Source organism: Orycteropus afer, unplaced genomic scaffold, assembly GCF_000298275.1.
Source record: "Orycteropus afer afer isolate SDZICR_OR568_19922 unplaced genomic scaffold, OryAfe1.0 scaffold00074, whole genome shotgun sequence".
Classification (NCBI taxonomy): Eukaryota; Metazoa; Chordata; class Mammalia; order Tubulidentata; family Orycteropodidae; genus Orycteropus; species Orycteropus afer.
The window spans coordinates 1775503-1802858 of record NW_006921661.1 but is presented as its reverse complement, the minus strand read 5'-3'; the positions used below and the strand labels follow the sequence as shown (position 1 = coordinate 1802858).

The following is a 27356-nucleotide window of genomic DNA, read 5'->3' as shown; positions in this document are numbered from 1 at the left end:
CAAAGCCAATTACTATAATGAAATGTGCAAAGACCTGGAGTTTGAAAACCAAAAGGGAAGAACACACTTGGCATTTCTCAAGCTGAAAAAACTGAAGAAAAAAATTAAGCCTCAAGTTGCAATATTAAAAGATTCTATGGGAAAAATATTGAATGATGCAGGAAACATCAAAAGAAGATGGAAGGAATACACGGAGTGACTGTAACACAAAGAACTGGTAGATCTTCATCCATTTCAGGTGGTGCCATATGATCAAAAACCAATGGTACTGAAGGGAGAAGTCGAAGCTGCACTGAAGGAACTGGCGAAGAACAAGGCTCCAGGAATTGATGGAATACCCATTGAGACATTTCAACAAACAGTTGTCCCACTGAAGGCATTCACTTGGTTATGCCAAGAAATTTGGCATAACTTGGTCAACTGACTGGAAGAGATCTATATTTGTACCCATTCCAAAGAAAGATGATCCCACAGAATGTGGAAATTATAGAACAATATCATTAGTATCGCACGCAAGTAAGATCTTACTGAAGATAATTAAAAAATGGTTGCAGCAGTATATTGACCGAGAACTTCCAGAGGTGCAAGCTGGATTCAGAAGAGGATGTGGAACAAGGATATCATAGCTGCTGTCAGATGGTCTTGGCTGAAAGCAGAGAATACCAAAAGGATGTTTACTTGTGTTTTATTGACTATGCAAAGGCATTTGATTGTGTAGCTCATAATAAATTGTGGATGACATTGAGAAGAATGGGAATTCCAGAACACTTGATTGTGCTCATGAGGTACTTGTACATTGACCAGGAGGCTGTTGTTTGAACAGAACAACGGGACACTGCATGGTTTAAAATCAAGAAGGGATTGTGTCAGGGTTGTATCCTTTCCACATACTTATTCAATCTGTATGCTGAGGAAATAATCCGAGAAGCTGGACTATATGAAGAAGAACATGGCATCAAGATTGAAGGAAGACTCATTAACAACCTGTGATATGCTGACAACACAACTTTGCTTGCTGAAAGTGAGGATGACTTGAGGCACTTACTGATGAAGATTGAAGACTACAGTGTGCAGTATGGATTACATCTCAATATAAAGAAAACAAAAATCCTTACAACTGGACCTATAAGCAGCATCATGATAAGTGAGAAAAGATTGAAGTTGTCAAAGACTTCACATTGTTTGGCTCTACATTGATGCCGATGGAAGCAGCAATTAGGACATTAGACGACATATAGCACTGGGCAAGTTGGCTGCAAGGGACCTCTTTCAAGTGGTAAGGAGCAAGGATGTCTCCTTGAACTAAGGTGTGCCTGACACAAGCCATGATATTTTCAATCGCCTCGTGTGCATGTGAGGGCTGAACAATGAATAAGGAAGCCCGAAGAAGAATTAATGCTTTTGAGTTGTGGTGCTGGCGAAGAATGTTGAAAGTACCGTGGATTGCTAAAAGAACTAACATTTGTCCTGGAGGAAGTGTAGCTGGAATCCTCCTTGGAAGCGAGAGTGGCTAGGTTTCATTTCCCATACTTTGGTCATGCTGTCAGAAGGGACAATTCCCTGGAGAAGGATGTCATGTTTGGTAAGGTGGAGGGTTGACGACAGAGGGGAAGGCCCTCAATGACATGGATTGACACAGTGGCTGTGACGATGGGCTCAAGTAAAGCAAGAATCATGGAGCTGGCGTGGGACTGGGGGGTGTTTCGTTCTGCTGTGCATAGGGTTGCTATGAGTCAGACACGACTCAATGGCACGTAACAACAACATGATTATAAAAGGGAGTCCGCAGGTGGTGCAAATGGTTAAGTGCTGGAATACTTGCTGAAAAGTTGGCAGTTTGAACTCACCAAGAGGTGCCTTCTGAAAGGTCACAGCCTTGAATACTCTATGGAGCAGTTCTACTCTGCACACATGGGTCACCATGAGTCAGAACTGTCTTGATGGCAACTAACAACAACAAATGATTTTAAAACACTAAAAATATATTGTGTACTGTATAAGTATTCCCAAATGCTAGCTATCACTGTTGTTATTAGTGTATGTGCTCAGTACAAATTTGCTGGATTGAATAAAATATGTTCCAGGCTATGTCAAGCAATAAGGATTTTTTTTTTTTTTCCCCTGAATCTTCCCTGTTAGAATGCCATCAAATCTGCCTCTTCTACTCTCTCTCCCCTCTCTCTTTCTCCCAAATACACAATTGTAAAATCTGCCTCAAACTTGTTATGCATTATTCACTGACAATCTGTATTTTTCACAGTGAAAAAGCCTGTGTCAGTTTATCTTTTAAAGCTGCTCCTTGCTGAATCCACATATGTCCATTAATGGTGACTTTGGAGGAACAGCATTTGTGGAGGCCCATCTCAAACAATCCTCATTTAATGTAGGCTGTGACTTCCCAAGGCTTCTGCTCATTAGTAGCTACTTCTTATTTTTTCCTGTAGCTCATACAGAAGATGAAATGGAAAAAGCTTTTCACAACTCTACTGAGGCAGCTGTGAAACTGAGCATCCGAGCCTGGTCCACAAGAAGGAAGAGGAGCTTGGCAGGGGTAGCAAAGAGGAGAAACAGGTACCATGCTTTTTAGATTCCAAGATGTACTTCTTCATTGTACACTTTACTGTTTCTGAATTGGAATGTGTCTTATAATCCTTGTATACAGTTAGAGCAGTATGTCTTGTTTTTCCCCCACCTGAGAAGCTGTTATTAAATTGCTGGTAGAAACCAAGGAAATGTAGCACTTGTGAATTAAAAAAAAAAAAAAAAAAAAAAAAAAAAAAAAAACCTGCCAAAATATAAGAAAGCTTGTACCAACCTTTGAGAAAAATACTCAAAGCCAGCTGAAAAGCATGTAGTAGATGGATAGGACAATTCTTAACCACAGGCAAGAATATAGGCCTGAAGGGCAAGTTGTCCAAATTGTCAGAGACCCTGCTGTCCACGGTCAGGCAGAATCCTGGCTGGCTCTGAAATGGCATCATCTCTTGAAGCATAAAGGTGCTCTGGTGGTGCTGTCGTTAAGACATTGGGCTGCTAACCAACAGGTTGGTGGTTCAAACCCACCAGTAGCTCCACAGGAGAAAGATGAGGCAGTTTGCTTCTATAAAGATTTACAATGTTGGAAGTTCTAAGGGGTTGTTGTGAGTCAGAATCCACTTGATGGCAGTGGGTTCTTGAAGCATAAATACCTGGGGTGTGTCCCCACCCACTGCAAAAGGGGCTTGGTAGGGAAGGAATTCTAGGACTGGGTTTCTCTTTCTTTGAGAACGAGTATTGTTTTTTCTTTTTTCTGTTAAACACATAAGACTACATATGGGAATAAAAATGGTTGTAAAAATATATGAACATTTATTTTCTAATGGCTAATGAAACCAAAACTCCAAACTCTCTACCACCAAGTGGATTCTAACCCATAACACACTGCCATCAGTCAGATCTGATTCATAGTGACCGCTCCTTGGATTCCCAAGGCAGTATCACCACGGAAGTGATACCTTCCTTCTGAGGAGTGGCTGGTGGGTTTGAACCGTCAGCCTTTTGGTTAGCAGTCAAATGCCTTATGAACTATTCCAGTGATCCCCATTGGATTTCCAAGGTTCTAAATCTTTATGGAAGCAGACTGCCTCTTCTTTCTTCCACAGAGTGGCTGGTACCTTCAAACCACTGACCTTTGGCCTTTTGGCCTTAACCAGTACACCACCAGAGCTCCTTATGGCTAATCAAGCTGCCTGTTAATTAATTATTTAACCCAACAAGTACTTACTGAGTACCAGGCCATGCTAGTCACTTTCATACATTGTCTAAAGACATCACCTGAGCAACCCTAAGAAGAAGCAGGTATTATAATTCAGCCCCATTTTCCAGATTCAGAAACTGAGGCTTGGAGAAGAGTGACTCCACTCAATTCATATAGGTCGGAATTGGCATAGCAAGCACAGGGGTCCAGGTCAGTCAATCCCAGAGCTTGTGCTCTTTGCACTGCTCCACACATTTAACATGGCTTCAACATGTGTTTTTTTCCTCCAGAGAAAAAAACCAAAGGCCAGAGTAGGGATTTGCCCCAAGTCACATGATGATGTGGTGACCCAGGTAGGACTAGAATGTTGGCATTCTGATGCCCATTCCAAAGCTCTTTTTACTACTTTGTGTCAAAGCTGTTAGGAGTACATCAAGCCATCCAGAGGGCTGGAAAAAATCAGGCAAGGCTTACCCAAGCGATGGCTTCTTCTCTTTGTGCTTATTAAGGCTAATAAACCTGCAAGTCCCACCCTGGGTCACCATACCTGATGAAAACAACTGAGGCAGAAGATTCATAGCAATATTTCATTGTTGTTATTCAACGGACAGATCAACCCACATCAACTCCCACAGGGATTATTCGATGGACACAGAGAAGAAGGGTCTTTTTTCTATGGAATCTTAGCAGAAGCACAACTTGTTCTTATCTGTGCTGCAGGAAGGACTTATACATGCCAAAATTCCTTTCATAATTACAGGTATAATTATTCTTGTCCTTTGTCTTCACCTGCACCAGGATGAGACTAAGTCTTTAATCTGAAAGCCATTAGAATGGCAGAACATTGAGGTCACCTGGATTAGCAGCTAATAGATTCTCTACTCTTTATTCTGATGAAAATGGAATGGGACAATGAGATATTACTCAGAAGCTTCTGGGAGAGAATTTACAGGACTCAGGCTGGTATGTACTCGTAAATCAGGAGGAAATACAGAGAGAAACCAATCATAACACTTTCCGATTCTTGGGTGCTCCAGAAGCATCTGTTTCTTTCTTTTAATTTTTATTGTGATTTGGGTGAAAGTTTACAGAGCAAATTCATTTCCCATACAGCAGTTCACATACACTTTATCTCATGATGTTGACTGTAATTCCCCACAATGCTACTGCTCTCTTCCCACTTCCTCCCCATAGTTACCTCTTCCCTGTGTCCTTCCCTCCCATGCACTCCTGCCCCCTGAGTGGTCTGCCTGTGCATACACAGCTCTTCTATTCTCCCATGATTGATCTCTCCAAGGAATGTATCTACCTAATGTAAATGTTAGGAGCTCTGGTAGTGTAGTGCCTAAGACACTTGACTGCTAACCAGAAGGCTGGCAGTTCAAACCCACCAGCCACTCCTCGGAAGGAAGGTTGGGCAATCTACTTCCGTAGTGATACTGCCTTGGAAACCCAAGGAGGGGTCACTATGAGTCAGGTCCGACTCGACGGCACATAACAACAACAATGTAAATGTTCAACTCACATGCCTGTCTTTTGTTTGGCTGGAAGCCACAGGTGTGGGTTCAATTCCAGACCTGTAGGGCAACTAGGGGACATAGTCTCAGTGGTTCCACCAGGGTTTATCAGACCAGCAAACCTGGTCCCCCCACCCATTTTTTTTAAAACAATTTTGAGTTTTGTTCCATATTGTTCTCCCACTCTATTCAGGATCTCCTACATAGATCCCCCTGTGAGTGGTTAATAGTGGTAGCTGGGCACCATCTAGTTCTTCTGGTCTCATAGTCATATAGCCTGAGGACCGCATGGTGCACCAGTCCCTTGGACTAATTATTTCCATGCGTCACTGGTTTTCTTCATTCTTCTTTGCCCTGGATGAGGAGAGACCTATTGTTGCATCTAGATGGCTCTTGTAAGCTTTTAAGATCCCAGTGTCTACTTGCCAAAGTAGGATGTGGAACAATGTTTTTGTGTAGTATGTTATGCCAATTGAGCTTGATGTTCCCTGTGACCATGGTCCTGAGCCTACAGGTCCCAACTACTTGCTCCCTCTGGGTAACTGGCTGTGGCCAAGAAGTGACCACAACCTTGTCCCTTGTCAGCTCTACTATATACCTGTAAATTCTTACAGAACACACAAATGCACTTGTAGAAACATTGTCTGCCAACCCTATACATGGTCATGGCCATACTTCCCTCTGCATAGATATACCTAATCATTCACCCTGTCCACCCATCTATCCACCTGTATATCAATGTTGCCATTACTGACAACATAGTACTGTATGAAGCATCTGTTTCTTGTGTCATCTTCCTCCAGGGATCTCCCCACATTTCTTTCTCAAAGTCTCCAGGTCCCCAGCTGGCTTACCTTGCAACAGTGTATAGAAGGCACCTGAGGCAGATAAATTGGTGGTTATGGTGATATCATCCTTGCTGGAGGTCTCTACCTGGACATGCACTGAGCTGTCTGTATCACTTCGGAAACTGCTCACCTGGCCAGTGGGGAAGGTCACATTTGTCAGGCGGCCAAAGCTGTCATACCTGAAAACCAAGGAGTGGCACTGAGTAACAGAAACAAAATGGTGCCATAGTTGGAAACTGGCACATTCTACCTCACCCTAGTTTCTGCACATTCTGTTTTTCTTTCTGGTTAGATATACTTCCATGTCTCATATATCTCCTGTGTGGGGCTTCACACACAGTTTTCAAGATACAATACCATGGGCTGACAGATGATTTACCTCTTGAATCTTCCTTCCCTAATCCATAAAATGGTGATAGTAACCCTCACCCTGCCTACTTCCCAGGATTTCTGTGAGAAAGACATGTGCCTTGTACCTGGAAAATAATATACACTCATGAAGGGCTGAGATGATGGCCATGATAAGACTACTCACACAGAATCTCAGAGCTGGGAATTTATCAGAGGTGATCTAGTCCAATGTAATGCCTGAATACCCTCTGCAAAACCTTCAAGAAATGGTTATACAGGGCTTTTCTGAGTAACACTAGAGATGGAGACACCATTACCCAGGAGTTTCCTATGCTGCAACAGATCATGGGGAAAAGGGACTCAGAATCCAAAACAGGACTCTGCTGTTCCATAAGCAGTTTACTATGATGCAAATGGCATTCTCTTCGCATTTCAGGCTTGCAACCTCTTCCTGTCCAGGACTTCACATCCAGCTGTATCTGCAACTCTCAGAACCTACAGCTTTGCTTCAATGTGGTCTGTCTGAAGCATAATAATTGAATGTTAATTCTCTTCCTCTTTCTCCTGATAGTAATAAATACCCACTGTGAGACCTCCTCCCCTCCAGGTAATTATTCTTTAACCAGGAGCCATTAGTGCCGGGGACTCCAACACGTTCCCTACGCCTCAGGGCTTTACCTCACAGAGTCCTAAGACCCCCTCCCTTCCTTTTCTACCCCCTAGTAACAACCAATCAGTAAATATCACAAAAACTTGAAATTCCTAGAAATGGCAGTTTGCGGCCTTGGCCACAGGACAGAACCAATCAACTAGAGACAACGCACGATTTGAAAAATGACAACCAATCCTGTAATTTTCTGATTGAAACTCCCCCGTACCTACTCCATCCCTGATAAAAGACCCCCTTTCCCTTTGTTCAAGACTCTCAATCCTGAACCGCTGCGTGGGTGACAGTTGAGGGTCCGAGCTTGAGCTTGAATAAACTTTCCCTTTACTTTTGCATCGTCGAGTCTGTGGCACCTTTTCTGCGTCGACACTCCCTTCTATAGCTGGGACCAACACCCACCATTATTGAACACCTACCATGTACCATGCACGGTTCTAGTTGTTTTCATTCATTTGCTCATTAATCCTCACAGCTAGTCTAAGTGTTATGTATTGCCTACCTTTCACCCAAGAGGATACTGGGGCTGAGAAAAGTGAAGTCACCTTCTCAAGGTCCCAGAGCTAATAAGTGGGGTAGAGTCAAAACTCAGCTTTGTTTCTAAGCCACTACCTGGAACTCTGTCTTCAACAAACATTTCTGTACTGGCCATTTGCAAGTATCCACAGCATGCTGCAGATATGGCTGGAAGATGCCAGTGAGTGGGCTATTAACATTTGAATTATTTTTAATTAGGGACAGCTGAAGTGTAACAAGGCAGGTCTATATAGCCTTTTTGCACTTGTGTGTAAATGGGGGGAAAATCTCTTTATTCAGATGTCAATATTTCTGTTTCCTGCTTCTGCTCCTGGTTGCAGCATGGGTTCAGCTGTGTATGTTTCCCTCATGTATTTTGGTCTCCCTACTGGACTCTTCTTATTGCTCTTTAGGGGTGAGGCTGGGCCCTGGGTCCCAGAGGGTTTTAAACAAGGTGAAATGAAAGGTCAGATAGTTCAACTCCATCCTCCTTCTTCCTGTAATTCCTTCAGCTGGGCCCTTGCTTCCTGCTGGGTCTCTGGGTCTGCAGCTATTTTGTTTTCAGGTGAAGTTTGGTAGGTGAGACTAGATAGGGCTTCAGTGAGCAATTTGAAGATTGGTTCTGGCACAGATACTACCATTTGCCAACTCTTTACTTATGCCTGGTACGATCCCCATGGCACTCTTTACACTGAGTAATAACAGTCCTCAGCAAAGCCTGACAAAGAACAGGCATTGGTGAAGGTCTTCTGAATGAATCACCTCAGGCCTTGGACCAAGAAAGTTCTAGAGGAAGAGCCAAGGAGTTTGGGGAAAACTGATTCTGTTGTTAAGGCCCGAGGAAGGGGAATGAGAGCCCTTTCCAGAATAACAGGCAGTGGTCTCTACCACACAGTCCCAGGCCATGACTTGGGGGCAAGGCTATTGGGCTGTATTAGCTCTTTGGGTTCTTCCATAGGCACTTAAAGGATCTTGGAAACCTATTTCCTGTCATGAATCCTTGCTTTTTTCCCCTTAATATTTACATTCTTCTAGGAAAAGGTCAGTCTGGTAGCTTAGGGAAGGGAGAAGGTATGGGTTTACACCCGGCTTGGGTCTGAAGGGGGCAGCATGGGCCCTTGCAGCAGGGTGAGGGAGTAATTCTGAGAATGCTCCCAGGAAGGAGGGACAAGTCTTGGGATAAAGATCCTGAGACTCTGTCTCTGAGCTCTGCTCCCTTCAACCCTAAGAAAGGCTGGCATTCTTTTTAACCCTTTATGGCTGCCAGGAATTTGAACAGAAAAGAAATTCCTTACAATGTTTATAGTAGTTATCTCTAAGAGGTAGAACTCCTGGTGATTTGAGCTGTGATTCATATATATTTTATAGTTTCAAGATTTTCTATAATTAAAGTGGATTGTTTTCATAATCAGAAAAGTGCTGTGACAACCCAAGTAATGTCACATATAGGGAGCTCAGGAACATGTCCATTCTGGGGGAAGAGGACCCTTTACATTACTGGCATTCGTAGGAGAGGCTAACTGACAGGACAAGCTACCAATAGCAAATTCTAGGCCTTTTTAGTAAAATAGGACTAGGGTATCCCTAATATATGAGCCAAGAATCAAGATCCCAGAAACTGGCTATGCCCTGGTCACCTTAGCTGTATCTGTCATTCATGATCACTCTGAGCCTTGGAAGAGGCTAAGTTGTCTTTTGAATCAATAGGACGATCCACTTCCACCCAGAAGTTTCCTGTGATGGGTATGCTGTTCGTGCTTGGTTAGCTTAGTACCTGTTATCCATGTACATACTTATTAATGAGACTATTTCCTCAGACTATCTAATTTCCTAATGCATTGAAATAAAAAAAAAAAAATATATTATCATGTAAGGCACTTAAAGAATTTTGGAGTCTTTCAGATAAGAATTGACAGATTATTAATTAGGGGTCAGATGTCACTTAAATACCACTCCTAGTAAGGCCTGACTCAGAAGCCATCTTATAAAGCCTGCCTTGGTCTCTCTGGCCCTTCCTCTCCCAGTGTTGCTCTCTGCACAGCTCTAGCATGAAGTGCCTTCCCTTGCATTGTAATAACTGATTTGCACATTGTCCCCATCTTCAGATTGTGAGCTGCTGAAGGTTAGGGACAGGTCTTTGGAACTTGACAGCCAGACTGTGCATCTGGATTCACACCACTTGGATTCTGCCACCTGCCAGTGAGGTGACCTGAAGGACTAGCACTCAGTCCATCTCTGCATCCCCAGCACAGAGAGAAAAGTAGGAAATGCTGGCAGAACAAATAAATGAATGAATGTAGGACTGGAGTCCAAAACCTGCCTCTTTGCTGCTCTGTAGAAGAGGCAGTGATTCAGGACTTAACAGAGGCTTGTCACATAGTAGGTGCTATGATAAACACTGTGCACTAGATACACTAAAATGGAAACCACTGCTTCCACCAGATGATACTTTAGCAATGTCCATAGGCGTCTCCCCAGAGTTTTCATCTCCTTGACAGAAAGGGTTTGTATAAATGCAGACAATTGTAATTACTATTGAAGGTAGCCTGTAATACATAATTAAATTGAGCCTGGAGAAGATACAATGAAAAGGCTCCATGCCTTCAAGATCTGGTTTTCATTTTATAAGAGATGGCCCCAAAACAGTAATTTCCACTCTTCACATTTTCCATTAGAAGGACTGCATGTCTTAATTAAATGAACATCAAATAGAACAGTCAATTTATAAAATTTTCTTCTCTCCAATTTATTCATTTCAGTGCCTTCCAGAACTTGAGAAATGCCACTGGATCTATCTGTTGCTTGATCAATACCTGTGATTATCCCATTAGAAACTTGGCTCCTTCTGACTTTGCATGGTGAAAATTAGAGCTGCCCATCCACCGGACCTTGAATGCTTTTGCCCTGTGGGGCCCTCTGCAGAATTCTCTGTCCTCTTGCTACAGAGCTACAAAGAGAAAGGAGGCTGGCACTGTCCCCTACAAGGTATGGACCAGATGTGTGAGTTCTACTTACTATCTGAACCCCAGGTGAATACCTCAAATCCTTGCCCCACTATTGGGGGAACTCTGGTGGTACAATGCCTAAGGCATTTGACTGCTAACCAGAAGGCTGGCGGTTCAAACCCACCAGCCACTCCTCAGAAGGAAGATTTGGGCAATCTACTTCTATAGAGATGCCCTCTCGGAAACCCAAGGAGGGATTGCTATGAGTCACGATCGACTTGGTGACAGTGAGTTTAGTTAGTTTTTTTTTTTTTTTCTTGGACAATGGTTTAATTATGTCTTCCATGGTTTTACTTAGGTAGGGGAAGCCGTGAAGCACTGGCAGTTTTCTTTTTTGCTAACCAAGAAGAATGGAAGGAACGTTTTGGTGTGAGGAGGTCTTTGGAGTTAGTCTAGTCTTTGAATCTGGGCCCTACCACTTGGCAGCAATGCAACCCTGGAGGATGGGCACTCTGTTTTGTTTTCCTCCAACTACTCTTGCATTAAGCCTCCATCAGAAATGATTTTATTTCAGAAACGTTACATAGAAAATCTCTGTAAGCCTCTGTTTGTTTTTCTTTCTATAAAATAAAGACAGTAATACCTATTTCACAGAGACATTGTGAAGATCAAATAAGGTCGGTAACATGTCTAAAATGAAATCTAAACGTCTCACCAGGTCCTACAAGGCCCATGAGACTACCTTCACTAGACTGTCAACTCCTGGAGGGCAGGGATTTTGTTTTGGTCACTGCTGTATCTCCAGAACCTAGAAGAGTATGGCATGTAATAAGCCTACGTGTTTCAGAGGGGAACTGTGCTGCACAGGGTTTTCAAGGGCTCTGATCTTATCACCAAGGCTTTCTTCCAAGGCACTCTAGGTCAAACTTAACTGTTTGGCTGAATGACTTATTTCACCTTGAACCATACTCCTCCATGCGTCCTATATTCTGCTATGACTGCTTCTGTTCCCCAGGCACACCAAACTTAATTCTGTTTGGGATGTTTGTTTCCTTTTGCATGGAACACTCCTTTTCCCAATCTTGGTCTTCCATCATTTAAGTTTCAGCTCAAATGTTACTACTTCGGAGAGGCTTTCCTTTACCACTTCTGAAATAGATGAGCCCCACCATTCCTATCACATTATCTTATTTATTGTCTTCTTTATACTTATTACAGGTATTCCCCGCTTTTTGAAAGTTCACTTTATACTACTTCGCTTTTACTAAAGACCTACATTAGTACCTGTTTTCTTTCACTAACCGAAAGAAAGAGGATTTTTGCTTGCACAAAAAAAAAAGACGCAAAGCAAAACTAGTGTTCAGCACTGGTTTTGCATTGAGTCTTTAAAGAGGCAGTGTGCACCCTGAGCAGCGAGCGTGGCATCACCAAGCTCCTTCCCTGGGAGCTACACTCAGCATCTCAGCATCAAGCCACCATAGCTTTGAACCGTGCCTGTTAACGCTGTATGTTAATGTTATTTTAGGTTTTATGTGTTAGGTATGATTTGGTAGGTTGTTTTTTGGGTCTGGGAATGCTAGAGAATATTTTCCATATAAGTCAATGGCAGCTGCTTCTTCGGTGTGTGTCATTTTGGCTTATGGGAGGTTTCATAGGAATGCTCTACTTTTGGATAGCAGGGAAACTTGTATCTTATTTATTTGCTTCCTTGTTTATTGTCTGTCTCCTCCCATTAGAATATAAGCTTCGTGAAGACTAGGACCTGGTCTATTTTCTCAGTGCCTAAAGGAGTACTCAGCATGTAGAAGGTACTCAATACACATTTACTGAATGAATCAATAAGTTTTTTAAAAATAGTAGATCTTATTATTATTTTATCAAGAATTGGACTGAGCATAAGAACTACTCCTTTACCTCCCCACCTATACGAGGGGGGAAAGTTCACTAGCATTCACAGAGCACCTTTTAGATACCAAGCACCATGCTTATTATACTCATCCTTCTGAAGGAGGCATTATTATCATCATTTCACAAACGGCAAAGCCCACGCTCAGAGAGGATAGTAACTTGCCTGAGATCCCATAGCTAACAGAGGAATACAGATTCAAAGCCAGGTCTGCCTGACCTTAAAGTCTGTGTTTTTTCATTACACTTCCCATAAAAATGGCGCTGTTTCAAATGAACATCTTTGAGTTCATCACTGTGTTAAAAAGATAAACTTGTGCTTGGGAATCTCAAGCAGGTTAACCCGACTGACAGTTTTCTCTTCAAGATGCTTTGCTTCACTATTGCTGCAATCGACTTGGCAGCAATGCCAAGCCCCCATTTGAGGAGTGTGACAGAGATGGCCAGATGATTGGCTTTTCATTAGTTCCTTCCACTGATTTTTCTTCACTCCATTTTCCAAAGCATCACTGGAGCATGGTGAAAGAAAACACATAAAAGATTCATATGGTTGCTGTGAACTTGGCTCTCAGAAGAGGACCACTAAAGGGTATCGTCACGCACACTATAAGGCTTTTTTCTTCACACTCAATACTTCATCTCAAGCCACTTACTATGCTCAGTTGGTGAGAAAAATGCCATATTGCCTCTCTGATACTAAACTTTTGCTGATCATGAGTTTTGGGTAGGGAAATAAAGATTTCATTTTTATGATATTTATCTATGATTCTCTCAACTTCATCACCAAATAAGAAGAACTGAATTCTGTATCATTCTTGAATAATTAGAGTTCACAGTCCATACACATCAATAGTTTGGTTGGCCTCAAGTCACTGTAATATTGGCATCACTACTTCATTAGCTACTCTAAAACTGTGTCAAAGAAGGGCGCTTTGTGGATTCAGCAATAAAAACTTATACTCGCTGCCATTTCCTATAGAATTAAGCATCAATAATGAATTGTAGGCTTCAAGATCTAGTCTACCCTATCATTGTAAGCCTTATTTATCACTGATTTTATACTTGAGTTAGTGTATCTGGTGGAAAGTGCTTAGGATTCACGTAGCCCTGGGGAATGAATCCTGGCTCTGCCATGTACGTGTACAATGTCACAGAGCCAGTAAGTTATTCTGTTTCCCACCTCAGATTCATTCTCTGCCCTTCTCTGTGCCACTATAGGCTAACACTAGCAGACTGCATCACTGGGACATCTTTGCTGAATATCTCTTGTTGGCTTCATCTAACAGTACGCACTGGCAAGAAATGGGAAGGCAGGAGAAGTTTTTTTTCTCTCTCCTTCCTTGTCCTATCTCTGACAGTGGCCACCATCTATCCATGACTACAGATTCTCTCATGTGGCTCTTTTTCATGGTCACAGCTCCCAACTGGGCTTCAGTGACAATATCCCTCGCTTTGCCCTTCAGCTGAGAAGAAAACAGTGGCCTTTCTCTGTTCTAAATTCCTAGTGCTTCACCATTCTTTCTTAGTTCCCTTATCCTCACCCATATTCCTATAATGTCTTATCATCTGAAGACACTGTGAAGACTTCTGGGATGATGTATATTTTTTTTTCTTTCAGCACTTTAAAGATGCTGCTCTACTGTCTTCTACCTTCCATGATTTCTGATGAGAAGTCTGCTGCAATTCTTATCTTTGTTCTTATGTAATCTCTCTCTATTTTTCCTGGCTACTTTCAAGATTTTCTCTTTGTCTTTTATTTTCAGCAGTTTGAATATGATATACCTGAAGGCTGGGCAATCTACTTCCATAGTGATACTGCCTCAGAAACCCAAGGAAGGGTTGCTATGAGTTGGGTCTGACTTGACAGCATATAACAACAGCAATAAGACATACATGTGTGCATACTGTGTATGTGTATTTATTCTGCTTATTGTTTTTTTCTGAATTTTGTATCTGTGGTTTGGTTTCTGTAATTTTTAATATTGCTTGGCATTACTTCTGCAGATACATGTATTTTTGTCCTATTCTCTCTTTTGGAATTCCAGTGACATGTTTATTAAACCATTTGATACTGTCCTACAGCTCTTGAGTATTCTGTTCTGTATTTTTTCTCTTTGTGTTCCACTTCTGGTAATTTCTATTAAGCTATCTTCTTCCCTCAGCTGTGTTAAGTCTACTCACAGGCCCACTGAAGGAATTCTTCACCTCCATAAGTATATTTTTCATTTCTAGCATTTCTACATTATTCTTCCTTACAATTTTCATCTCTCTGTTGAAATTACCTATCTGATTTTGCCTGTTGTCCCTGACAGATAGTTTCAACCTGTGTGTCATACCTCAGTGTGGTCCTGATGATTGCTTTGTCTCCTAGGAATGTGTTATTCATTCCTGACTTCTTCAATTTCTTGTCCAGTTGAAAATGGAGCATCTTGTGAAGCACAGTAGAGACTAGGTAACATGTTTTATGCCTGGAAATGGGCATGATTTCCTTTTGTGAGGACTTTATTGAGGGGGTCTGAGTTTAGATATTGGGCTAGGTTTGAGGTTTGTTGTTGGTATGGTTACTTAACACATGCCAGGCTTTAAATTCTTCTAGTAATACCTTCATTTAGGGTGAGAACTTGTTTTGCTTGCCGTATTCTCCACAGATTAAGGATTTTGCACCATGTGGGAGATGAGGTGAGAAGGATCTGATAGAACAGGCAGATTTTTGTGTCCCTCCTTCAGGGGCTGCTGTGCTTTTCTCTCAGGTCTATCACAAGGGACACTTTTATTAAATATTTCTCCACCCTTTTCTGTGAGAACCTGGTAGAGTTTATGGAAAAAGCCCTGCAGAGGATATGGACTTCTCCAATTTCTGCAGCCTCCAGTGGCTTCACAATCTCTTGCCAGTATACCATCCTCTACCAATTCACCAACCACCCTAGCTGAACTCTTCTTACTAGTGTCTAGTTGCATCTACCCCAGGTAAACAAGTGCTCACATGCTATCTCTTTCTGAAGAAATTTTTAGGTGTTTTGATTTAGGTTTGGACCAACTGGTTGCCCTTTGACCTCAGAGGAGGAGTTCAAGAAACTCATGCATTTGCCATTTGTCTGACTTATTTTCATTGTAAGGTTGGCAGTGATGCTTTTACACCCTCCCATTTCCCCTAGCAAAAACAGGAAGAGGAGTGTCTTCATTTGAACCTTCTGAGTTAAGTTCTATTTGCTCCCAGGATGCTGACTGCTATTGTTGGAACTGAGATGAATCTAGCATTCTTCCTACTGCATCATATTTTTCCTTCTTTTCTTATCTCCTCTCCCTCCTGAATTGACATTTCATTCATAAAATATTTATTGAGTAACAACTAGGTGGCAAGCCTTGAACTTGATATAGAGATAAATTAGTTAGGGCATGTAGGGGACACAGTTAGTGTGAGCATAACTATGACAGGGGTTGTCACAGGGTACTATGAATGGCCAGAACCACTTCCTCCTGGGAAAGTCTAGGGAAGCTTGTTGTCCAGCCAGCATGCCAATTTTGGAACCTGCCTAATGCTCATGAGGCCATTTTCTTAGCCATGAAATTCCATTTGTCCAGGAGCTCAACTCTGAAATTAAAAATGCCATACATTGAAGCTGATGACTGCATAACAGACTCCTTTGAGATTTTCTACCAGCAGACCAATGGGCTGAGGGAAGAAAAATATCTTGATTCCTCAGGAACTGTGAAGTCTTTAAGTTGCTCAGAAGTGGGTGATATTTATGTTAGATGTATTATTTAATCTGTTGAGAGGATAAACAGAGCCAACTTAAAACTTGTTTCAGTAATAGTTCGTATTATAGGCTAGCATGTGCTGTTTTTTTTTTTTTGTTGTTGTTGTTGTTGTTTTGTTGGTTTTGAAATCTTAGAGCAGTTACAGTGAAATCTACTCAGCTGCCTCATGGAGCTAAAGGCAGAAAACTCACCAGAGCAATGGTAACTGGCAAAATTTGTTCACATTCAATGGATCTACTGACTCAGGACCATAGTACAGGCAGACACCAGACTCAATTGGCACAACAAAATACATAAAAGTCTTGTTCCTCATTCTACATTGGTGAGTAGCGCCTGGGATCTTAAAAGCTTTCAAGCAGCCATCTAAGATGCAGCTAATGGTCTCCTACCATTGGAAGTGAAGAAGAGGGGAAAAAAAGAAAAAAAAGAACAAGGGCATTTGGAAGCAATCAACCCTAGGACACGATGGCCCTCAAGACCAGAACTAGATGGTGCCCAGCTGCCAATGCCAACCACTCAAGAAGGGATCAAATCTGGAGATCCTGGATAGAGTGGGAGGAAAAATGTGGAACAAAATCCAAAAACTCTGCAATGACCAGAATTACTGGTAGGATGGAGTCTGGTGAGACCCCCAATACTATGGCCGTGGTATACATTCTGGGCCTGGAATAAAACTCACTCTCAGGGGCTGGCTCTCAGCCCAATAGTAAACAAGATATATACACAGACCACTCAACCCAGGGTGACGTACCCACATACTCTATGGAGAGGCATCTCATGGAGCAATCAACTACGGGGCACCAGAGGGGCAACATTTACATGGAAGAAATGCAGGACACACAGGAGTGCATAACTATGAGGGTGGGAGGCGTGGTTACTGGGCAGGGAGGGGAGGAGACTGGGTTAGGGTTGGGGATGGTAAATGGGGAGTGAAACTAAATGTACGCATAATGTTGAATGTAAAACAAACTGCTCTGTAAACTTGCACCTAAAGCACACATGCACACAAAAAAAATCTGTTCACATCCTCGCTAGGAACCAATCATAACAGTAATAACACCATACCCTTACTTCTAGGGAGCTTTATAGTGTAAAGTATTTTTATTTCAGTAATTAAAAAAAAAATTCATAACAGCCCCCAAAAGGGCAGGGATTGTATCTGTTTGGTTGAGTCTTGGGTCTGGAAGCCAGCCAGCCTGCCCCTGAGTCACATCCAGTGAAAAAGGGTATCTGGCATCCTTTCTTTGCAGTCTGAACTGAACTGTTCCGTTTTGGCCCACTCTGCATGCTCCTTTCCAACCCATTTTGGATATTCTCAGGAGCCTGACCCCTTTCCTAGTTCATGCCGTAACCCCTCAGACTTGACTTTTGTTTCTGCTCTCTTGGCCTTGACCTATTTCAATTCCTACCTCAATTACATCTGTCTGCCCCTTTGACTAGTTTCTCTGCAGCTGCTCCAGGATAATACAGCCATGCCCAATCAACATTTCTGCAGCTACTGTTACTCCTATTGCTTGTAAACAGCAGCAGCTATTATTCAAATACTTAATGGTGAGTCAGACATGGAACTTTGAGTATTTCATCTCATTAAATTTTTGAGCCTCAGAATAACCCTATGAAACAGATACTACATTAATGCCTATTATAGAACATATTCCTATCTTATACAAAAGAACCTGAGTGAGCCCAGTCAGTGTAGTTGAAAGAACATGGACTTTCATTCGGGCTCTGCTATGTTTTATGGTATTGTGTAATTTTAGGCAAGTTACCTAATCTCTTTGTGTAAGTATCTTCATCTGTAAAAAATGAGGAAGCTAAATTCCTACTGTCTGAGATGGTGTGAAGATTAAATGGGAAAGAGTTTGGCACAAAGTAGGATCTCCAATAAATAAATAAATAAACGAGTTTCTTTTTTCTTTTAAGGCATTCACCTTCCACTTCTGGTTTGCATCAATAAGGACCAACACTCCTTTTCCTAGGTACTGTTATTAAGTTGATACTCTGAAGTTCCAAAAGCCATTTTTAAAGAAGTTATTGTCCTAACTTTTCCTTCTCAGTGAAACATCAACTTATGGCTGTACATTTCATCAATGAAAAAGTGGAAGGGGGTGGAGGGTCCTTTCTCATAAAGGTGTGGGAAGCAGTTTTAGATTTCAGGGCTGGTTGAGAGTAACAGTTGCAGTGATGTGTAAGCACTCAGTTTGGGGTCTGAGGGAGTGAGTGACCTTGGGAACTAATTGAATGCACAGATGTGCTCTGACAAAGAAACTCCTGTATTGCCTAAATAATGTATAAGAGATTTTCATCTGACAACAGGGAAAATTGAATTATTTAGCATATTTCCATTTCAGTGAGTTAATCAAGATAATTGCTGTTTTCCCAGATCTTTGTCTTTTCTTTGTAATTAACAAAGTCCTTGTTTGGAGAACAGGATTTAGCCAGTGAACTTTGTACAAATAGCTGTGACATTTTTTTGAACAAATTATATTAAAAAATCTATTACAGATTCTTTTTCCTTTGGATTCTAGACTTAAGGAAGTGGTGCTTCATCAAGCTTGAGAAAAATTTATGGTTTAAGGATTCAAGTTCATTCGGGATTAACAAATTTAGCAGGGGTGACAACAGCAGGGGGCAGAAGGAGCATGAGCTTTGGCAATGACAGACTTGAGCTGTAATCCCTTTTCTGCCACAATCTCAAGGGGCAAATGAGCTCTCTGAGCCTCAGTTTCTATTTCTGTGAAATGGATAATATCACCTGTCATGAAGATTAAACGCAGTAGTGCCCGCAGAGGACCTTGCTTAGTTCCTAGCCTTGCTGAACTGCTTATACTCAACAATATTAGTTCTTTCCCCATCTCCCAAACACTTAGCTAACAGTTACAATCTAGCAATCTCAGTTGTCTAGTACATGGCCAAGACTTTAAAAAGAAGCTTCAAAAACTCTAAATAGGAAAAAGGCGATGTTACAAAGTCCATTCATTAAAATCTCTGTTAGAGGAATACTTCAGAATCTGTATTTTATATTTGTATTTATTTTAAATTAAACATATAATATAGAATCTATAATAACTTATGCATATACATATATATGTAACTATATACCTATATCTATATATACAGTCATGCAGGGGCTCTGGTAGCATAATGCCTAAGGCACTTGACTACTAACCAGAAGGCTGGCGGTTCAAGCCCACCAGCCACTCCTCAGAAGGAAGATGGGGCAATCTATTCTGTGGTAATACTGCCTCAGAAACCCAAGGAGGGGTCACTATGAGTCAGGTCCGACTTGACGGCACATAACAACAACAACAACAACAACAACAACAACAACATATAGTCATGCACTGCATAATCATTTGAGGAACATCTGCCCACATATATATCCTTGGTTCCAACTCTGTAAAACCTATTATATTAAAAAAATTGAGGTACATACAATAGTTCGTAATAACTGGCACTACTTTGTGACATGCATCAAAATATATTTATTATTACTCGGAAGGAAGGTTGGGCAATCCTACTTCTGTAGTGATACTGCCTCAGAAACCCAAGGAGGGGTCGCTATGAGTCGGGGCTGACTTGACAGCAAAACAACAACAACAACAACAACTGTATTATTATGTTAAAGATATTTTAGTGTATCTGGAAGTGTTCTGTTAATGTTTTTTATGCATACAAAAGTATACTATATATTACTACGAATATTTGACTGATACTAGATACAAACTATATCTAATTGTTCTGACTTATGTACAATTTCAACTTAAAAATAGACTGAGGAAACGAACTTGTTCATAATCTGGGTACTGCCTGTATATTATATGGTGTTTGCACAAGATCCAAACACCTAATATCCTATTTTACAGAACGTATAGTGGACATTAAGTGATACATGACTGTATATATATTCATTCATTCATTTATTTAAAATTTTAGGCTAGGATTATAATAAGCCACACAATTTAGCTCTGGTAACATAGTGCCTAAGGCACTTGACTGCAAACCAGAAGGCTGGCAGCTCAAACCCACCAGCCACTCCTCAGAAGGAAGATGGGGCAATCTACTTCTGAGCGATAGTGCCTCGGAAGCCCAAGGAGGGGTCGCTAGGAGTCGACATAGCAACAACACCACCACCACACTGGACATAGAGCAGGTAAATGAGCTACTCAAGGTGGGCACTATGACAGAAACAAATAGTGACATAAGAGCCACACTGAGGCAGTAAAACTAAATCAGTTAGAGACAGGAACTGTATCTACCAGTTTCACGTTAATGATTCTAAAAGGGGTTTAGAATCACTTTGGGCAGGGGTGAAGGCTTCTGTACTCTCTCATTTCCCTACTTTCTGGATCATCATATTATAGCATAATAGATAATTGTTGTTTCTTATTAATAACCCTGACTCATAAAAGGAAAAGTTAGATTATGTCTTTATGAACATGTGTTGGAGAATGGAAGCATATAATACACATCATAAGAAGTTCCATCCAAAAGGGCAAAAGTGAAATTTTTTGAAATTGAAGATGTGAGCTTTGATTATGTGGAAAATCCATTCACATGGAATTGTTCTTTCTTGTACTGCTATATATCTATACAGTGCTTTTGTTTGTCTGTGGTATGCTGGTCAGGTATCCACAGTTCCCATTTTACAGATACAGAAACTGAGACCTAGAGAGTCCAAGGCAGAACAAAGATTCAAGCCCAGTTCCTCTGACTCTAAAGCTCATGACTTCTCCACTACACCATGCTCCTTCCTTCCTAGGAAAAATCATCTGGAATATGATGGTTTTCATCCCAAGTCCTGAATTAAAATGTAATATACACCAAGATTAGCGTTCCATCGATTCATCAATTCCCAAAACGCGTTTAATGAAACAAAATCACCAAATGGCCTGACTTTATACTTACTCATAAAATGTTGTCCATCCATTTTCATTGCTTTTGGTTGCCAGAAGGCCAGAGTTGCCATGGTATGTCATCATTGCCAACTCGTGTCCTTGTGTGGTCACACTCTTGAGTGCACTATTGGTGCCCATGGTCACCCAGTATACCTGGCCATCTGGGACCACCAGCCAGAGAGGCATCCCGGTAGAGTCTCGGCGGACATTGACCATGTTGCCATTGTTGTCAGTGATGAGTGTGACATCACCATCCCCAGTGTAGGTAAAGTTGTACAGGTAATCTCCTGTGGGTAGGCTTTGGGTGAAAAGATGCTTGCCACTGGTGTCAAACAAGTAGAGCTCCTGGTCAATTGGTGAGGACAACTCATACATGTTCTGGGTGTTGAGGAAAGGCTTGTTCTTCCTGATAAACCGAATTCGGATATTCCCAAGGTCAGCCACATAGAGCTCCCCATCAGCACACACGGCCAAGGAAGATGGGGTATTCAGCTTTGCGTCTTTGGCATAACCATCATCTCCAGAGAAACAATCACAGTTGGCATCATTTTTACAGTCACAGCCACTGGGGGCCCCAGCAACTAGCGAGATTTCTCCACTAGTGGTAACCTGCCTGATGCGGTTGATCTTCTTCTCATCAGTCTCAGCAATATATAGGACCCCATTGTGTGAAACAGCCAAGGCAGTGGCAGACTCCAGGGTTGCATGTATGGCTACCTTGCTCAGCAGGAAGTGGTCGATGCCAGGGACCTGGCAGTGCATAGGCCTCCCGGCGACAATGCGCACCTGGTGATTTTCAGAGATCTGCAGGACCACATTGTTGTCGAGGACATAAAGAGAGTTGTCCATTGGATTGATGGCTAAGTCTGTGGGCCACTCCAGGCGAACCTGACAATGGAGACATCAACATTCAAATGACTAGCAAGATGCCCACCATGCATCATCCCACACCCTCATGTAGCCCATAACAATGTTCAAAGAGTCTTCAGATATAGTCTTACTTGCTCTTCATAATAGCCTATCATCAACTATGGAAGATGAGCTCCTTGAGTAGAGTGAAACCAGGTGATAGCTACCACATTTTTTGGTCTCATTAGAAGAAGGGGATAATAGTAATAGCAGGCAAGAGGATAGACTTTGGAGTCAGGTAGGCTGGGTTCTAATCCTAGCTCTATCATGTATGGGTTAGTTAGCTCTCTGTGCCTTAGTATTCTCATTTGTAAAAATAGGAATGTTAATAGAGCAGAGTACGGTAAGCACTCAGTTAATGGCAGCTAAATTTTGGAGGTGGCAGGGAAGACAAAGTCTAAAGCAGGCATTTTTCAGAGGTTTAGGAAAGATGCTTCATGACTTTTTGAAATGATATATGAAAGACTTCTCAGTTCTTTGAGTTTAGGAATTAAGGAGCTCTGGTGGTGTAGTGCCTAAGGCATTTGACTGGTAACCAGAAGGTTGGTCGTTCAAACCCACCAGCTGCTCCATGGAAAAAGACTGGGCAATCTACTTCCATAAAGATTTACTGCTTTGGAAACCCAAAGGGGGTCACTATGAGTTGGAATCAACTCTATGGCAGTGAGTTTTGGAGTTTAGGTATTAACACATGGCTAGATACCAGTGATATAGAGATGAAATGACTATGGTCTCTGTCTGACATAGTTCCAGACCAGCTTCTCATATATGGCTACATATTCAAATTACTCGTGCAGAGTTTAGAAAAGATTGATGCTCAAGTCCCAATAGCAATTAAAATTAGAACCCTGCGTGTGAGGGTCAGGCATTAGCATCCCCTCCCAAAGCTTCCTGAGTTACTTTAGTGTGGGGTTGAAAATCACAAATGGATCCTTGTTTCTTGAAGTACGATGATGATCGGTGTAGTAGCAACAGTATCACTTGGGGGGAGCTGGTTAGAAACTTAGGGAGGCAGGACTCACTCAAGACTTTTGAATCAGACCTTATATTTTAACACGATCACCAGGTGATTCCTATGCTCACTGGCATTTGAGAAACATTGCTGTAGATAATGGTTCTTCTAGAAGGGATTAATGAAGTTGGCAGGGGAAATGGGAGTGTATAGATCCCAGGAACAATATCTGAACCTCCTCTGAGCAAAGCTGGGAAATGGTTGAGATGACAGGTGAGCCTTTAGGTGGTACACAGCTGGAAGGTTCCGAGGCAAGGAGTGCTTGGTTCAGTGGCTGTGGAGGCTGGGTTGCTGGATGTATCACACCGACAGGTGTTGGCACTAAGAGAAGTACTTTGTCGATTGTGTCCCTGAAAAGTTTAGCCACAGTGCACATGGCCAGTGAGGAAGAAACTGTGCTTATGCTGACAGGTGCTGCTGTGGCTTGTTTGTCTACCCCGTCCCTAAAGACTCATCACCTTAGGATTCCTGAGTCCCTTGAAAACCTGTCCAATTTGGCAAATGTATTCCTTCAGATAAGATATCCCTCTTCTAGGAATTTACTCTTGTATACCATTGACTTCAAGGGTGTTTATCAGAAACATGTTTAAGAATAGTGAAAACTAGAACCTACTCAAGTGCCCAAAGACACAGAATTGGCTAAATTTACATTTAGTTCACCCATATGTCAGAATACTGTGTGTGGCCCTTAAAAGTGATGCTAAAGACAGATATTTAACCACATGGGAAAATTTTAGCTATGAATTAAGTGAAAAGAGCAGGTTATGTGTGAGTGTGATCCCAATTGGGGAAAAAATACAGTAAATTAGATTACAGATGGAGAGGAGATTAGAAAGCTTGTGAGATGTACACTAAAAGGTTAACAGTACTAGGCTTAAAGGTGATTTTGATTTTCTTCTTTGTGATTTCTAAATTTTTAATACTTTTATAATGTATATGTGCTACATTTTTCTAATGTAAAAAGAAATCCCAATAAAATATCTGTAGATAAGGTGTGGCTACCTCCACCTGGCCTCAGCTCACAGTCCTTGTCAGGATGGGGCAGGCCCTTTTGTATTTCTTCAGACTATGATCCTCAGGCCCTGTTTCCTAAATCCTGTAGCTTCTTCACTCCCAGCCCCAGGTCCCTCTGTCTCCACAGAACAGGGGAGCCCGCAAGCATTCCAGAGCCACTGCCTGGCCAGGGCTGCTGCCTTCACACTTTCTAGCACTCTCTGAGCACAGTGTCACAGCAGCCTTTGGCTGCATCAAGAACACAGTTTACTCTAAAGTGACAGGGGACTTTTCAATTTTAAAACCCATTTCTTGTCAACACTGGCTGCTAAATATTTTATGCCCTCTGGTCCTGTGGCACCTTGGGGACCCAATAGCTGAGACCTTTCTGCCTGTCATTATGATGAAAAGATGTCTCCTGAACGGGTAGGAGGAAGGGGAGGAGGCAGGTGGAAGGAGAAAGGGGGAGTTAAAGGAGGGAGGAAGAAATGAACAACAAGTTGTTCCCTACTCTCTCTCTCTCTCTGCCCCTGGATGCTCACATGCACAAAACCATGCTGGGAAAGGAGAAGGAGCACTGCTTTTGGAGTCAGCCTGAGAAGCCAGAAGTCATTGCTTTGTCATAGCTGCCTGCATGATGATCCTGGACCAGTTCAATTACTAAAGCCTCTCTGATTTGTCTTCCCTATTAGTGATGATTATGCTGAAGATTAATTATCCCACTAGCAAAATAGAGTAGGGACTAGATTCTGTATAATCTCTCCATCTCCCACATTCTATGGTCCTGTTGTGGAAAGACTCTCCTGCTCCCCTGGCCTCTTACAGCTTTCTGTGCCTTTATTAAAGCACTATGAACCGAATGCCTTGTTGCAGAGTTCGCTGATTCCAAAATGGATTGTCCAGTGAGTGACCAAATGAATGACTGATGACACACAGAGGGAGAATGAGGAATGTGGGGTCAGAACACCTCACTTCCTAGCCCAGTTAAACAATTACTAGATGTGCAACCTTACTCAGATTACTTATACACTTTCAACTTCTTTCCCATATATAAAAGGGTGTAATAAATATTACATAGGGTAGTTATGATTCAATTGATGTATAAGGGAGTTCTTTGTAAATTAGAAAAGGAACTAATATTCACAGTATATTACTAGCTACCAGGTATTCTTCTAGGCCATTTATATTCATATTTCATAAAAAAAATTCATTTCTACATCCCTGATGGAACCAAGTACAGGGCTCAGCATTTACAAATGCATTTTCCTTTACTGAGTCTCAGTTACCATATCTAGAAAATGTGTCAGATAATATCTACCTCACAGGATTATTGTGACAGCTAAATAAGATAAAAGAAATCTTACTCACCTCTGTATCCACATTTCTAACAAAGTACCTGGCACATAATGAGTCTCAGAAAATCATTTCAGGGCCTAAGTATAGAGATACACTCAGTATGTCTGCGGTGACCATGTCCTGATGAGCTGAGAACCAATTCCCTGTTTTGCATAGGCTGCAATGCCTTACTCCAGATTCTTCTCAGGCCTGACCTTTGTCTCCTCCCAGAGAAGCTGCTCCAACTTCCCCAATTCCCAGTTTTGCATTCTTGCCTGTGGGCCATGACCATTTTAAAGGTCCTCTCTTATCGTTATGGCTTACCTCTCCTGCTCCATAAAACAAAACCAGTTGCTACTGAGTTGATTCCAACTCATGGTGATCCCGTGTGTGTCAGAGTAGAACTGTGCTCCTTAGGGGTTTCAATGGCTGATTTTTTGGCATAGATCACCAGGCCTTTCTTCTGAGGCACCTTTGGGTAGACTCGAACCTCCAACCTTTCAGTTATCACTGAGCACTTTAACAATTTGTACTCCCCAGTGACTTCTGCTCCATATGCAGCAGTAAAGCAGCTAGGCATTTGTAACAGAGGAAGTTCTGAGAACCAAAGCTAGTATCTATCCCTTGTCCATATGTGCGTGTAAAAATATATGCCCGTGTTGGAGAGTTTGGTACAAAGAATTCCATACTTAGATTCAGACTAGGGTAGTGAAGGCCAGGTGCATAGGGATTTCAGTCCAGGGTTTCTAAATCTAAGTGGGGGCCTCTCCCTCTATTCTCCCTACCCAATATATGCCAGTTGTCTCCCAAGCCTTTGATCTGACTGCTTGGCAGTACCTCTGTCTAAAGTTAAACAATTTTCCAATGTGTGGATTGAAAAATTTCTGCACCCTGTGCTGGCTGGTGGAAGACCCATTTTGAGAATTGAAAATACTTGTATGTACATCCTCAAGCTGTGGCAGGCTCCTGACGGGTAATTCAAGCTTGCTCACAGACTGGAGAGGGAAGCTGCAAGCCAGCACAGGGAAGCCTGCCAAATTGGAAAGACAAGTGGCAGAGAACAGATTCCATTCTGGAGTGTAACAATCACATTAGTTGGCTCAGAGGGACACTGTGCCAGCATCCAACAGGGATGTGACATGGGTGCTGGGACCGCCAGCAGCAGCCCTGGGGCCCTGAAGAAGGGGCTCAGTGGTACCTGTCAAGAACAGAGACAGGCATGACCAGTGAGGCCTCCCAGCCTCTGCTGCACACTGAGCACCTGGGAGCAAGTGCCGTAGTCAGTGGAAAAGGGCCTGTGAGTACAGGCTCCCTTAGAAATGGAGGAGTTGGAAAAGCTAAGTATAGCAGGAGCTGAAACCCATACGCAATTTGATGTAATTTAAGCCTCCTATTTCCCTGGTTTTTCTAATGTTGGCAAGATAGCTGTTAACTGATTCAGCTCAGCTCAGACTCTGCCAACACAAAAAGCATCCCTTGCCAAGTCACTGTAGGATGTACAAAGGACACGTTGAACAGCCAGCCATTTGGGTCTCTCCCAGTGCCCACCAGTTAAGATCCAAATTTTTGGCTTGGTATAGCAAGGTCCTCCCTAACTGGCCCCAAATCATACTTCCAGTTTCAACTCCTACCACTTCCTTCCAAGATCCCCATGCTCCAACACTGAATTTTCCAGTGTTTCTTGAATATACCAAGGCCATTAACATCTTTGTAACTTCTCATGCAGTTTTGTGTGAATGCCTCCTTTTCTTCCTTACTATGCAGAAAACTCCTATGCAGCCTTCAAAATGTGGCATGAATGTCACCTTTGTAAAAGTGGGCACTAGAACTTCTATTTATTTATCACCTGTAAGTGCTAAGAGGTGCTAGGACCCTTACATACACTGCATCATGTACTCATAAAGCAATTCTGTCAGGTTGATATGAAAGAATTCTGTTTTACAGATATGAAAAATGAGACTCAGAGGA

General features: G+C 42.1%; 1 protein-coding gene across 1 annotated transcript in view; it reads right to left on the bottom strand.

Annotated features, from left to right (window-relative positions):
• Positions 1–27356, bottom strand: part of TENM4 (teneurin transmembrane protein 4) — a 562032-nt gene that overhangs the window by 37054 nt on the left and 497622 nt on the right. Inside the window, exons 24-25 of the mRNA XM_007941024.2 lie at positions 21150–22027; positions 6108–6280 (exon numbers count right to left, since the gene is read on the bottom strand). Coding sequence (XP_007939215.1) covers positions 6108–6280; positions 21150–22027 — 1051 coding nt within the window. The remainder of the gene's footprint in view (positions 1–6107; positions 6281–21149; positions 22028–27356) is intronic.